The following is a 15,439-nucleotide window of genomic DNA, read 5'->3' on the forward strand; positions in this document are numbered from 1 at the left end:
GAAGCTTGGGTGTACAACTGAAGAATGTGCTGCATGGGCAAAAACATCGCTATGTGGTCCTCATCTACCACAACTCACTCAAGGCAAGTGCTCAGTCAATTTTTTAGAGCTTGTAACATCTAGTCCTATCAAGGCAACCTAATAAAATAATAAAAGTAAAATAAATGAAAGTATACTCTTGAAGAGTATTAAAATTCATTCAGTCTGTTACCCACCAAAAAGTTCGTCCAATGAGCCCTTAGCCTTGGCATTCCTAATACTGTTGTAATTAAGTCCATTGACAGAGGACAAGCCTCAGCTTTGGTTGTGATGGTAGTTTCTTGACTAGCTGTTTAGGATGGGGATACCCCATTACTGTAATATCACTTATACTTTGAAGATAAAAGGCAACCCTTCACATCAAACTCAGACAGTCACTGTAAGCAGTATAATTTTATATATATCTACACAAATGTATATGGATCTGCTGAATAAAGTAAGTGAACTAAAATCTACTAATGCAACAATAACAGACCTTTTTAAGAACATTAGATTGGATCTGACTGAGGTAACACCCAATACTGTAGCAAAAACTTGCATGTACAGTGAGGCAATAAAGTATGGTGGCTAGTGGAGGCCTTGAGAAGCTATCTTAGCATGACTGCTCTCGATGTTTACGTAATTTAAAAAACTTTCCTTAACAAAGTTTGACCTGTTCAAATGATCGTAAATGCAAACAACCTGACATTTTGATGGCATGGCCAATTTGATGTGGTAGTTATTGTCTAGTGGTAGATTTGGTCCTGCCTCCTTCCCTTTTTGGTGGTACCCCAGCCACGGCAGTACTTCAGCTGCCCCATTGTGACGGCATCTTCTTGACGAGATTACAACATTACTAATATAAATTGTTACAATTACCACATATTCACCAAATTGAATTTTCATTCAGAAATAATGCCATCAACAATAAATAAAGGTAAGACCTTCAAGCGGTATTTATACTGTAAAACCTGTCTTCTTTAGGAGGTCACATGACACAGTTAGCACAGCAGCAGAGTCACTGCTGATTTTCCAACAGGAATATGTGTTACTGTACCATACACGGTAAGTTTTGGAGGTTTGATTGGCATCGTAGATCAGGTCCCAATTCCAGCACTTGTATGCTATTTGTAAATAAGCTATCAGTATATAGATCCCAGGATTTGGACGGCTCCATCTTGCCGTTATTACAAGGACACGGATAATGCTTCAATTGTGTGTTTGAGGTTTTCATGTTGACTAAATGGTTTCCCTCCATGGTGATTGTCTCTTTACAGTAAGTGCTGGTGATGTTCTACACAGCGGAAGTCTGGGTTTGTTGTGCAGGAGATTATAGGTGAAGGAGCATTTGGGGAAGTAGCCAGGTGCCAAAACACAAATACCAAAGCGACTGTGGTGATCAAGTTCATCAAGGACTTCAAAAGTGGCCAAAGAGAAGTAAGGAAAAATAATTTTACCCCTGGAATTGTTCTTTCTGAAAATGGCAATAAACCACTTCCTTGAAAACAATTGCTCTCTAGCCCATATTTTGGTCTCTTATCAGGCATGTGATCCTTCACAGAAAATGATATTGGAACACATCACTTCCAGTCTCCGTGTGAATCATGCACACTTTGTGAAGCTCTTGGACCATTTTCACCACAACAGTCGGCTCTGCCTGGTGTATGAGATGTGCTGAGCATGGACTTTCTTAATGTTCTTCAATTAAGAAAGGCAAACCACTGTGTGTGTCCTAAAATCCGACCAATTGCAAAGCAGGTAAAACTATTATTTAGCAAACCTTTCTGTGATAATATTCTACAACTTGCATTAAATGGATCACAGAGCATCCTTACTTTTAATTGAAAAAGTTTTAATTTTCTTCAGCTTGTTTTCTGGCTCTATCAGACCTCAAGAAACTTGGATCCTGCACACCGACTTAAAACCAGACAACATCATGTTAGTGGACCCACAGATGGATTAAAAATTAAAACTAATAGACTTTGGACTGGCACTTCGGACCCATGAGGCCAAGGACAGGGACCCATCATGCAGGCAACTGGACTGAGGTATTTGTCCTGCAGTAATATTATTATTATTAAGTTATCTTTTTTTCTTTTATTTTTTACATATAACATTTTTTTTATTTTGACTTGTGTTTTTTAGGGCTCCAGAAATTATGCTCGGTCTCCCCTTCTCGTATCCACTTGATATTTGGGGAGTCGGCCAAATCCTTTTGTTTTTATTCAACCCTTCAAACCATCCGCAATTGCTCATCATATCAAAATGCAAGTATACTTGACAAAAATATCTATAGGCAATGAGAGCATGTCCTCTTAACAACTGTGAATGTTGGTTTTACAGATGAGACACATGATAGATCTACTGGGTATGCCCCCAAACTACATATTAAATGCTGGGAGATACACCAGCAGATATTTTGTAAGGTGGCAAACCATTCTGGTTATTCATGGAGATTAAAGGTGAGCACATTTCTCTGCACTTTGATCCTGATCTCTATCCACCACTGCTAACATAAATATGTTAATCACTTCATACTATTTCCAAGGGTCCAAGGATATTTGAATTTGGGTTGTAACAATCTCAAATCCTTTTTCCTATCTGCTGAAATGCTGGGAGGGGCAGGAAAAGTGGATGTTCACTAACTGTTGGCTTTGTTCTTTCAGACACCAGTTGAATATGGTCCAGCTAACTTAAAGAACTTCAATGACGTTCCTCAGTCTTTTAGATATTCTCTAACACAACTGTTTTCGGTAAGCACTCTTTTTTTTTAAAACCAGTTATAATTAATTTCATGTTCCTGATTGATTATCTTTGTATTAAATCACTGATTCCAATGGCAGGCCAATCCAACAAATGACAAAATGAAATGAAGGACCGCAGGGCTCTTTATGACCTCCTGAAGAAGTTATTCCACTTTGATGAGCGTCAGAGAATCTCTCCTGAGAAAGCCCTGCAGCATGACTTTATAACAATGGGGCACCTGAGAACAGTGGAGAGCAAAGACTAGTGAGTGACATTTTTTCTATTTGATATCAGTGAGGTTATAGGTTTTTTGAAACATTTAAAGAGACATATCAAGCCACACAGCACAGCTAACTCCCACTACATAGCTGATTCTACTGAGTACTGTGTATCATTAATTAGATGTTATATTTGTACCAGTTAAAGCCTTCCGGTCATTAGCATTAAAATTAAGCATATTTTGTTATTGTACATTTTTTAATTTACACAATGTGTTTTTTGCAGCTTGAAAATGTGTGAAAAAATGAACAGTTTAGCGTTCACAGAGGTTTCAGCTGATAACTCAAATGAGAAGAGAAACAAAAAGTCAGAAATAAGCTCTTCTCAGAAAGAGGCAAAGACTTTGGAGAAGGAAAAGAAGCCCACCAAAGAAGGAGCCATCAAATCATTTAAGGGAAAAGTGTTCAAGGCAGAATCCAGCGAGTCCTCTGAGGCAGAAGCCAGCGAGTCCTCCGAGGTAGAAACCATCATGTCCTTGAAGGGAAAATTCACTCAATCTCTGGAGGAAATAGACTGTGAGCCCTCACAAAAAGAAATCATTGGGACCTTACCAGAAAAAGACATTAATTTCTCAGAGGAGCTTCTCTGCCTTGCTAGTAACAGGAAGTCCACTGAAGGGGAGGCCAATAAGGCCAAACATACGGAGTCCCAAGTGGAAGAAGAGAGTGAGTCCTCACAGAAGGAAATCAGCGATACTAAATCTACGGAGAGCCCAGTGGAATACATAGAGTCCTCGCAACAAGAGTCCTCTGAAGATTCTACTAGTGATACTTCTTGTGTAGATACCTCAGTAGACAATGCTACCTCACTATGTGAGGAAGAAACAGTCTCCAGTAATGGAACTTCTGATGGTGCATCCTCTGAAGCTGACAGCTATTCATCAGAGGGTGTCTCCAGTAGTGACTACTCTGATGCCACCACGTCTGAAAAAAGCAGCAAGTCACCTTCTAAAAAGAAAGGCGTGTTTAGGGTTAAAGTCTCTAAATGGTTTGCCAAAGTCTGCAGGCATTTAAAGAGTGTATTCTGTAGCTGCATGGAAGTCAACTGTGTTGAATAGTGTGTAAGGACTTGTGGGTGTGCTGTCTGTGCTTGAATTATGGTTTGTATTATTAAAGAAGATATGGATTGTGATAGTGTGTTGATTCACTGGGTGGAAAGGTGGAATCCAGCACAAAAAGCTCATAGATTGATTAAAAACAAACAAAAACATCATTTTGTAAATCTAATCCTCAACTAATTCGCTATCGTCGGTGTGAGGACGTTAAATTAACCAGCGCCCCGTAAACGAGCTAAAGCGCCGACTGGTCCGCTCAAATCTCCGATTAACTCAATGCAGAACAGAGCGGGAAAACGGCTCCGAACTGACAAAAGCTTCGTGTTTAACTCGTTGTTTCTCCGTCACCGGGTAAGCTAAAGGTATGAAGCTCGACATGGTTATATTTCAAAGTCTTGTGGTTCTAACGTGCCCAGATTCCATAGAATTGGACGGCGCTAAGCAGTCCAAAACGGGTGGTTCTGATCGCGAATCTGTGTGGGGGGAGGGGTGGAGCAGCTCCCAGCCAGTGGGTGTGGGAGGGGCTGCCTGTGTGCGTCACATTCAGCGGGAAAATAACACAATTTCAAATGGCAGCTTTCGAATTTCCCATCGTACGTGAACCCACCGCCATTTCAATCGATCCAGTCCCAGCCTCGCGCTTCACTCCGTTTGGCGCTTAACGTAAATACAAATCTACATCGCTCTGCTCGTTTCAATGACTTTCACAGCTGCTAAATGAACTAATTCAAGCTAAAGCTTCACAATCCATTATTCCGTGTCTCAGTGTAAAGAATTGACCGCTTCTGTGTTGTTTCCATTACATCGCTCTCGTGGTCCACGTTGCTAATATCTGGTCATTCTGCTGTGATTGATATTAACGCCGTCTGACATCAATAGCGTTTTATTTTAACATTTTTACCATGGTGCTGGTTAAGTTGTTAATTGCGGAGGCAAAGTAACCTAAACCATTGTCGGCATTAAGATCTGCATGTGACTCCAAATGGCTAATGCTAATAATCGGTATTGGCATGTGGCTGCTAATATTGGCTCATTCGAAAATCGATCCCATTTCTGTAATTCATCTGTCGATATCTCTGCATATGCTTCCATTTATGTGATTGGTTTATGCACACTTTGAGTGCTGACAAGTTTGTGAATGCCTTTAAAATGCGCTTCTCTGCAGATACAAAATGATTTCAGAGATTTTGCAGCTCTTGTTGGTAAGTAAACTGGAATAAAGGCCAGTAAAATCTGGGACCTGTTACTGTTTGAACATTCATTGTATGCTGACACATTTGCTTTGTGCAGATTTGCAGCTCCTGTTGACGTGGCTGGTCAGCGGCTGGAGCAGGGTTGGTATCTCTGTAGCTTTATTCATGGTTCAACACATTGTCCGAGGTCCAGCTGTCTCCAATCATTGATTGGTGGTGGTGTCCAGGGGTTTGGCATCGGCTTCTCTCCGGGCCTGAGTGCTGACGCCACCCTGCAGAACCTGCTCCGACAGGACGACCATCGTGTCTCAGCACGGATGGGTGAGAAGATTTTACATTGCTGTTTTAAAGCACTTCTTGTCTTTTGTCTTCATACACACAATTCTATTGCACCTTTCTGATCTTTGACCTTTTGTAATTTCAGGGATCCCCTACTTCTCTGTTGTGGAGCACTTTCCTCTGCACCCGCCGAGAAATTTGGGCCAGAGACGTATGTATCAAAAGTTCCGATCCTGACACACCTGCTGTCGATTGCTGCCGAACCAGGTGCCAGGTTTGTGGGTTTGATTGGCATCGTAGATCAGGTCCCAATTCCAGCACTTGTATGCTATTTGTAATAAGCTATCAGTATATAGATCCCGGATTGGACGGCTCCATCTTGCCATTATTACAAGGACACGGATAATGCTTCAGTTGTGTGTTGAGGTTTTCGTGTTGACTAAAGAGTTTCCCTCCATGGTGAATTGTCCTCTTTACAGTAAGTGCTGGTGATGTTCTACACAGCAGGAAGTCTGGGTTTGTTGTGCAGGGAGATTATAGGTGAAGGAGCCTTTGGTGAAGTAGCCCATATTTTGGTCTCTTATCAGTCATGTTGATCCTTCACAGAAAATGATATTGGAACGCATCCATTCCAGTCTCCTAAATATTTGATCTGTAAAAGCTGTTGCAGGATTCTACTGACTGAATGAGGAGAAAATATTTAAAAAAGGTGAGCAGCCCCTGTAAGGACTACATGCACTCCAAAATTAGCCCAGGTGCAGGGTTGCTAATAGCAACAAGTAGAAAACATACACGAGCGCAGCAAATTAGCAGAAGGGAGTATTATTGTAGCGGAGGGGAGTATTATTGTAGCGGAGGGGAGTATTATCGTAGCGGAGGAGAGTATTGTTGAAGCAGAGGGAGTATTGTTGAAGCAGAGGGGGAGTATTGTTGTAGCAGAGGGGAGTATTGTTGTAGCGGAGGAGAGTATTGTTGTAGCGGGGAGAGTATTATTGTAGCGGCGGAGGAGTATTATGTGTAGCGGAGGGGGAGTAATTGTATTAGAGGGGAGTATTGTAGCGGAGGAGAGTATTATTGTAGCGGAGGAGAGTATGTAGCAGAGGAGAGTATTATTGTAGCAGAGGAGAGTATCGTAGCAGAGGATGTATCGTAGCAGAGGTTGCAGCAACGATTCAACAGCTGAGCAAACTGAAACATTAAAATGGCCAAAACAGGATGTCAAACAATATGGATGACCCCTCTGCATTTGTAGAGGAGCCCGACCTCAGGATAAGGAACTTTCCTTTCAGAGTCCCTCCAGGTGAGGACTTGCTGGGGAGGGTTGCATCTGGTCATGTGAGCACATGCTTCAGTACTAAAACTTGTGAGATGGAGGCTGTGAAGATTATTAAGCAAGTTTCCTGGTCTTCCTGTAGAGAAAAATGAGCTGGTCATTCTGGAAGAGCTGCGGAGTTTGGATCCGGACACCTCCAATATCCTAAAGTGGAAGGAGAGCTTCACATAGCAGGATCACATGTGCATGAGTTCTGAGCTTCTGGATCAGGACCTGCACAACTATGTCAAGGCCAGAGGAGAAGGCCTCCTCATTCTGGAGTTGAAATCAGTCATTCGGCAGGTGGCAATGGCCCTGCAGCATCTGCGCTCCTTCAAGATTGTTCATCCTGACATCAGGCCTGAAAATATCATGATTGTGGACCGGAGACAACAGCCAATCAGAGTTCGTCTCCTTAACTTTGGCCTGGCATTTCAAAGTGGAGACGGTCCTTGTTTTCAAGCTACAGGATACAGAGCTCCAGGCTGGGCATCCACCCCCCCACAGAAGCAATAGATATATGGTCTACTGGTGCAACACCTGTGGAAGTCGCTACAGCGTCCACCATTTTATTAAAGGAAGAGGAATACGATGAGCTGAGCCAAATCATCCAGTGTCACGGCCAGCCGTCAGATGAGATTCTTGGACCGGGGGAAGGACACTGCATCTTACTTCTGCGAGCAAGTCGACGGTAAACATCGCTGGAGGTCAAGACACCAAGCGAATATGAGGAAGAAGCAGGTCTCCAGGCCCAGACATTCACCAGCATCAGACTGGATGATGTACCAGTGATCATGGCTCATGGAGACCCTGGAGGACAAAACCTGTTTGCGGACCTGCTTAAAAGGATGATGCAGCTTGACCAGGATGAAGGCATCACACCACTGGAGGTCCTGCAGCATCCTTTTCTCAATGAGAGCTCCGCTCAGGGTCCACTGGAGAACAATGCTGTCAGCCTCCCAGGCCCTGATGAGCACTGGAGGGATGTAAGTTTGGAGTCTTCTTCAAGGCAGCCAGGAGCACAGGAGGGGGACGCCTGTGTAATTGAAATTCCCAGTGACTTAGCTATCGATGTCCAGTTGGAAACCAGCTCCACCCAAAGTGGTTACGGCGACTGTGAGGGAAACATGAACTCAATTTCAGGTTTGTTTGGATGTGGAATCAGAGGGGAGCACTGACAACAACCAGCCTGACCTCCGCTCAGAGAAGTGTGGCCTTTTGGCCGACTGGTCAGACTGTTGAGGAACATCTTCCATTGCTTCTTCTGAAATACGTCGATGTGTATATGTCTCATTGTGTTTCTACTGTGGTGAATAAAAATAAATATGATATGATTGTCAGCTATTGTCCTAAATTGAGAAAAGATATTCATGAAGCACACACACAAGTTCCTATGTGTAGGAGTTGATAGACATAATACATTAGCCAGCTACCCCCATCATACGGTGGCCGAGAGGTGCAAAACACTTTTACAAGCGGCTGAAACCAATTTACAAATAACTTTTTTCTACCGGAAAGGGAATCACCGACCCTTTGTTGGGCCAATGGATGCGTTCCGTCAGTGCAGTTGGTAATTCCCTTTCTGGTTGAAAAAGGAGCCAGCCGGGAGGTGCAAAACATTTATACAAGCGGCCAAAACAAATTTACAAGTTACCTTTCAGCCGGAAAGGGAATTACCAACTGTATCAACAGTTGAACCGGAAGCAGATAAGAAGTTCATGGTGACGCGGGATGGACGGCAGGCGGAAGACGGAAGGACCAGCCGCACAGGGGACATCTCAACAGCCGGATAATGCTAAGCAAAGTAAGTGTAGCATAGCCGTCGCTATCTGAAGTACGTACAACTTGAATCAGCTGTACCACTGGTTAGCAGCTGCAACTTTCTGTAAGCTTTAATTTCAGCAGAAAAACATTTCCCAGCATACAAGAAGTTCCTGGAGTACAGAAATTCCAAATCCAAGGAGCGTCAGTCTTATAACTACGGGCCAAGAGGAAGACTTCGGGCTAAAGAGCGAAAACACGTCCAGGTCTGTTGTACTGGCTGTATTAGCTTATCACTCGACTGTCTGACTCGGGGTAACTCAAAAATAGATCTATGTAAGAGAACTTATATATTTGACACAGGAATCTGTGCATAGATTTTAAAGCATGTAGCACTCGTGCAAGATGAGACGCTTTGCTGAAGCAACTGGGCACGACAGTGCAACTACTGTATCTGGAGGGTAGTTTCCAGTCATGTTCGGCTAACTATGGAACTGTTGACATAAATTAGAACATGTTCCCTCCATGTTCTCCATAATTAATGGGAAACACTGGTGTATGTATAATCTTTTGTGTTACTTTGTATAGTACATGAAATTAACCGTACCTTTTTCATTTTTTAGATAAACATTGGAATGATGGTGCCAAATGGGACTGCTCTAAAACCTCTAAGAGGGAGAACACTCCCGTTATTTGTAGACCCAGAAATAGAAGCACCTGATATCCTGAAACAGGCCGTCCAGAAGATGAGGACATTTAACCGGGACACTCCAGAAGGAACTTATGTCCTTTTGTATCCAGACTAGAGGTAAGATCGGGCCTAAAAAATCCAGCCCGACCCGACCCAGGCCCGCGGGCATTAAAGCCCGACCCAGCCCAAGCCCGACCAATTTACTTGATTTGCAGGCCCGAGCCCGAAGCAAACCCGAAATTTAAATTTATCCCATAGTATTTTGGCAGAAAAAACGCAAGATCTTTTAAGGTTAAAATAATCTACATATTTTTATGATCATGATAATGAATGGAACACAGAATAAGAGGCCAGACAAAGAGAGTGAAAGAGAAATCTTGATGCGCACTCGCTTAATTACGCGGAGAAATACTGCAGCCCACTAGGCTTTAAATAGAATAACGCAAATCAAATAAATGGTAAAAGATATATGAAATTATTATTTCTATAGTTTTGTTTCAACGAAATTTAAAATAAAAGCTTTAATTTTCTCTATCTTTAATTTGGTCTGAAAATGGAAAAGCTAATGAAATGATCGAAGAGCAAGAATACAGAAATACAATAAATCCACATAAATATACTAGATAAATTAATAAAGAATAACATTCTTTATTTTAATGATTTGCATTGGAACACACAAAAAACAACCTGCTTTAAGAAGCATTGAAACAAAATAAATAGGAACATTTTCAGGAACACGCTTTTAGAATAAAGAAAATCCCACTAACATAAGAACAGACCTGCTGTAAAGAGTAATTTAACATAATATATAAATAAGCAAGCTAAATAAAATACAACATTACTAATTTGAATAAATAAGAACAAAAATAATTTGTTTAGATTATTATTAAAAAAATAAAGAGCCAAACAAAGTGCGTAAATGCGTAAAAATAAGCCTACTAATAATCACGAATAAGTCAAACAAGGAGAAAAACACGAAAACACTATCATGTTTAAATAAAAATACAAAAAATTTCAAACATGAAAAAACAAACGTTCCAAAATGTGCAAAACATAAATACAATTAAAGCGTTTGAGCTGCTGCCTGGCCTTGACTATAGTCTGCAAATTGCGGTCTTGTGTCCTGGTCTTTATTCCTGTGAAATAAGGGAAATAATTAAAGCCTCAGACAATGGTTAGGGTTAGGGTTAGGGTTAGGTCGTCATGTAAGAACAAGATTGCGTCCACTGTACCAGGTTTCAGTGAAGTTCTCCGCTGATCTATCGTGCGGCCAGCTGCACTAAAAACACGCTCACTGCTGCTGCTGCTTGCGGGTATGCACAACACGGATCTTGCTAACTTGGCAAGTTTAGGGTATATACTGGAGTTTATTCTCCACCAGCCAAGCAAATCTCGGTCATCAGCCATGGCATGCTTTTGACTAATGTACAGGTTAACCTCATCTTGAACAGGAACATCATCGTCATCATCCTCGTTTTCCCATTCACCGAAAAAAGAAGTCCTTTTTCGTTTTGCTGCAGGTGGAGAAAGGGTGCTGGTGTGCGCCTCGTCCTCCTCGTTTTCCAAAGTTGTAGCGGTGGCTTCTCCTCCTTCATCTTCTTCTTCCAGGAGTGTGCGGACATGTGCATGCACCTCTGACACCTCTGTCGGTGTCATCTTTTTGAGTTTGTTGAAGTTAGGCCACAGGAACAGTGCAACTTTGTGCAACATATGTATTTTGACTTTTGTTTTAAAAGTTCAGAATGCCTTTGGCGCAAAAACGCCTGCTGAGGGTTATCCGTAGAAATGGGTTGACAGTGCTTTTTTAACTTCTCATTCCAGAGGCAAACTAGATTCAGTGTGGTATATTTATCTCCTTCCAGTTCTCGTTGTGCTGCATAGAAAGGCTCTAGAAAGGAGATCAAAAAATCTAACAGATCCCGCGCAATGTTATCCATGCGAACCTCTTCTGCGCGTGACTGTAGCTTCTCGTACAACTCATTATATATCTCTCGCACAGACTTGAGCGTCAAGTGAACCGTGCTGAATCTTGTTTCACCCATCTGAAGCACTGTTTTTGATAGTTGTGCTGCCAAACCAGATTGCTTGATGAAACGGACAACACTCTTGGCTGCAGTAATTGTTTCTCCAATGTCCGGCGCGTCTGCAGACAGTGCGTCCTTGTCCAGGCCATGCCGAAGTACAGTGTTGATCACGTGGTCAAGGCACGAGAGGCGCTTGTAAGGCTCCAAAGCTTTCACGATGTTACTGCCCTGATCTGTAACCCACACTATTCTGGATAAAGATGAAGGTTCCAAACCAAATCCATTCACCAGAAGCCGGACCAGTTCTCTTCTTATGTTCTTCCCCGTTTTGGCGTCTTCTACTGGAAATACAGCAGTGGTGAGGGTTTTTCCAACCAACCTGAAGTCCGTTTCAGTAAAGTGACAAGTTATTGCAATATAACTCATCCTTCTGTAATCGTCCGTCCACATATCGGTACTCATGGCAACGTCACAGCCACCTGCTAGAGCTTTCTTTACCCGCTCAATTAAAAAGTTCCTTTTTACCTCAGCCTTCTCGGCGCATGCTTTTGACACTGTGGTGTAATGGGGGAGGACCGAGTCGACAGGTACGCGCCCAAAAGTTGACCCAATATTGATCAATTCTTGGGCCAGACTTTTAAAACCTTCGCCACTGACTACTGAAAATGGTCTAAGGTCCTGACAGCAAAGTCCACGCACTTGTCTGTAATGGCCTGCTTAGCGCGAAGAGGGGCGGTCTTTGGGATAAATGATAATATAGATGTTTGATGATCATCAATTTTGCGAGTACAGTTGTTTAAGTGCCTGCTCAGCGTCGAGGTGCCAGTCTTTTTGCTCTCATATGAAAGCAAAGCACCACATTGACCACATTCAGCGAAGCCAACAGAAGCTTCTGTATCATTTTTTTACGATCAATTTGAAGCTTTTCCACACTTCACTCTTACCAGCGGTGCGTGTTTGCCTTTTCAGTTCTCCTGTCTTAAGTTTATCCTTGACCTCTTGCTGCTCCATATCTGGGATGGTCAAAATAGATGTAAACTTGCGGATGCGGAGGGAAGATTACATTCACGACATACTAACGTTTTGGCAAAACGTATGCAAAGCGGCTTTGCGCACGTTTCCCAAAGCGTGCTCTGGCTCTACACTTCCTGTTTAGTAGTAGTTATATAGCAATTACCTTACAGCGCCTTCTCTGTTTTATCCAAATTATTTATTTATAATAAGTATTCCTTAGTTTAGTATCCACACATCGTCTTAGTGTATATTTTTATAAACAAATATTTATTAAAAAAAAGTCAGCGAGAGAGAAGCCCGGCCCGACCCGACCCGAACGTAATGATTGACATTTTACGCATTTTAAGCCCGACCCGAATTTCGGGTTGGGTCGGGCTCGGACTCGGGCTCGGTCTTAAGATCTTACCTCTAATCCAGACCACATCCAGAAGGCGAGGCTGCTGTGTCTGTGGAAGACATTTTGATGTTTACAACAGGGCTGACATCACTTCCTCCTCCTGGGTTGGAACCGTTGCCACGAATAGAGTTCCTGGATGACTCTCCATTCCCAATGGCAAATACATGTTCAAACGTGTTGAAATGACCACTCCTGGGGTCATACAGTGTGTTTAAGGCACAAATGGACTTTGGAATTCAAAATAGTCCAGGATTTGGCTGTTTATAAGCCATATTGGATGACCCCTGGAGCTTGGACTCTAAAATGTTTATTGTTATGCCGTTGGTGCACCTAAAGGTGCAGTTGCAAGTGTTTTTCCTATGACATTAAAGTAAGAGGCTGTTTTGTTTTTTTGGAGGGGGGGGGGGCAGTTTTAGATCCATCATTCTGAAACTGTTTTGTTCATGAAACACTAGTAGTTCAGGATTGTATCTATTAAAAAAAGGAAATTCATGCTCATTACTACGCATTATGTTTATTCATATTTCCCACTTTAAAATAATGATGCTGCGGGTGACAAATGAAGACACTTTGTGTACAAGTTACACCTTTCTAATAAATGTCTTTTCAACTCATAGCTGAGTAATTTCCTTTAGTTTCAGATACAGCTCAGTTGCAGACTGCCAGTACTCTGCCTTCTGTAAATGATTGCTCTGCATGGCCAAGTCCAGGTACTCCTGCATGTTTGCATCCCCACATGGAGCTCTTGTCAGGGGAGCCTCAGGAAAAGCATCCAGTTGAGTCTGTTCGATTTGAAATCCACAGTCTCTAGAGTCAACCTATGTTACACAGAAGATATTATTACATTTGAAAAACCAAATAAATGCAGACAATCTACCATCAAATATTACCGGTGTGGTAAGTAGTAGAGCTCATTGGGCACTCCTCCTGGACATGATGCTGTTCTGGAGGGCCGGATCCTGTGACTGTTCCACAATCCAACACACTCACAAGTACACACACTCAGTAATTCCCTTTCCAGTAGAAAACGTTATTTGTAAATTTGTTTCAGCCGCTTGTAAAAGTGTTTCGTCATTTGTAAATTTGATTCAGCCGCTTGTAAAAGTGTTTTGCACCTCTCCGCCACCGTAGTAGAGCGATGTAGAAGATTTGTACTTACGTGAAGCGCCAAATGGAGTGAAGCGCGAGGCTGGGACTGGATCAATTGGAATGGCGGTGGGTTCACGTACAATGGGAAATTCGAAAGCTGCCATTTGAAATCGTGTTATTTTCCCGCTGAATGTGACGCACACAGACAGCCCCTCCCACACCCACTGGCTGGGAGCTGCTCCACCCCTCCCCCCACACAGATTCGCGATCAGAACCACCCGTTTTGGACCGCTTAACGCCGTCCAATTCTATGGAATCTGGCCACGTTAGAACCACAAGACTTTGAAATATAACCATGTCGAGCTTCATAACTTTAGCTTACCCGGTGACGGAGAAACAACGAGTTAAACACGAAGCTTTTGTCGGTTCTGAGCCGTTTTCCCGCTCTGTTCTGCGTTGAGTTAATCGGGGATTTGAGCGGACCAGTCGGCGCTTTAGCTCGTTTTACGGGGCGCTGGTTAATTTAACGTCCTCACACCGACGATAGCGAATTAGTTGAGGATTAGATTTACAAAATGATGTTTTTGTTTGTTTTTAATCAATCTATGAGCTTTTTTGTGCTGGATTCCACCTTTCCACCCAGTGAATCAACACACTATCACAATCCATATCTTCTTTAATAATACAAACCATAATTCAAGCACAGACAGCACACCCACAAGTCCTTACACTCACACACTATTCAACACAGTTGACTTCCATGCAGCTACAGAATACACTCTTTATATGCCTGCAGACTTTGGCAAACCATTTAGAGACTTTAACCCTAAACACGCCTTTCTTTTTAGAAGGTGATTTGCTGCTGTTTTCAGAAGTGGTGGCATCAGAGTAGTCACTACTGGAGACACCCTCTGATGAATAGCTGTCAGCTTCAGAGGATGCACCATCAGAAGTTCCATTACTGGAGACTGTTTCTTCCTCACATAGTGAGGTAGCATTGTCTACTGAGGTATCTACACAAGAAGTATCACGAGTAGAATCTTCAGAGGACTCTTGTTGCGAGGACTCTATGTATTCCACTGGGCTCTCCGTAGATTTAGTATCGCTGATTTCCTTCTGTGAGGACTCACCCTCTTCTTCCACTTGGGACTCCGTATGTTTGGCCTTATTGGCCTCCCCTTCAGTGGACTTCCTGTTACTAGCAAGGCAGAGAAGCTCCTCTGAGAAATTACTGTCTTTTTCTGGTAAGGTCCTGATGATTTCTTTTTGTGAGGGCTCACAGTCTATTTCCTCCAGAGATTTTGTGAATTTTCCCTTCAAGACATGATGGTTTCTACCCGGAGGACTCGCTGGTTTCTGCCTTGAACACTTTTCCCTTAAAGGATTTGATGTCTCCTTCTTTGGTGGGCTTCTTTTCCGTCTCCAAAGTCTTTGCCTCTTTCTGAGAAGAGCTTCTTATTTCTGACTCAAATGAGTTCTTTTTGTTTATCTTCTCATTTGAGTTATCAGCTGAAACCTCTGTGAACGCTAAACTGTTCATTTTTTCACATATTTTCAAGCTGCAAAAAACACATTGTGTAAAT

General features: G+C 42.5%; 2 protein-coding genes and 2 long non-coding RNA genes across 11 annotated transcripts in view; all 4 read left to right on the plus strand.

Annotated features, from left to right (window-relative positions):
• LOC105418562 (WW domain-binding protein 11-like) overlaps window positions 1-15,439 on the plus strand; it is a 1,118,483-nt gene that overhangs the window by 417,187 nt on the left and 685,857 nt on the right. The gene's annotated exons all lie outside the window — the stretch shown is intronic.
• LOC115246886 (uncharacterized) lies at window positions 2,719-4,288 on the plus strand. Its single transcript, XM_029826858.1, has 3 exons — window positions 2,719-2,771; window positions 2,862-3,027; window positions 3,268-4,288. Exons 2-3 carry the CDS (start codon window positions 2,888-2,890, stop codon window positions 4,097-4,099), a joined length of 972 nt encoding a protein of 323 aa, XP_029682718.1. The 5' UTR covers window positions 2,719-2,771; window positions 2,862-2,887; the 3' UTR covers window positions 4,100-4,288.
• LOC115246900 (uncharacterized) lies at window positions 4,608-5,760 on the plus strand. The gene is made up of 5 exons (XR_003886003.1): window positions 4,608-4,759; window positions 5,262-5,298; window positions 5,387-5,430; window positions 5,517-5,610; window positions 5,714-5,760. It is a non-coding gene; the product is annotated as an uncharacterized lncRNA (long non-coding RNA).
• On the plus strand, window positions 8,631-9,468 carry LOC115246905 (uncharacterized). The gene is made up of 3 exons (XR_003886009.1): window positions 8,631-8,684; window positions 8,771-8,907; window positions 9,265-9,468. It is a non-coding gene; the product is annotated as an uncharacterized lncRNA (long non-coding RNA).

The sequence above is a fragment of the Takifugu rubripes genome, chromosome 19 (assembly GCF_901000725.2).
Source record: "Takifugu rubripes chromosome 19, fTakRub1.2, whole genome shotgun sequence".
NCBI classification, from domain to species: Eukaryota; Metazoa; Chordata; class Actinopteri; order Tetraodontiformes; family Tetraodontidae; genus Takifugu; species Takifugu rubripes.

Bases quoted from the DNA above. Each gene is read 5' to 3' on its own strand.
- LOC115246886 (XM_029826858.1), top strand. From the start codon at position 2,888: ATGAAGGACCGCAGGGCTCTTTATGACCTCCTGAAGAAGTTATTCCAC. The intron at 3,028-3,267 runs GTGAGTGACATT...TGTTTTTTGCAG, and splicing joins ACAGTGGAGAGCAAAGACTA to CTTGAAAATGTGTGAAAAAA.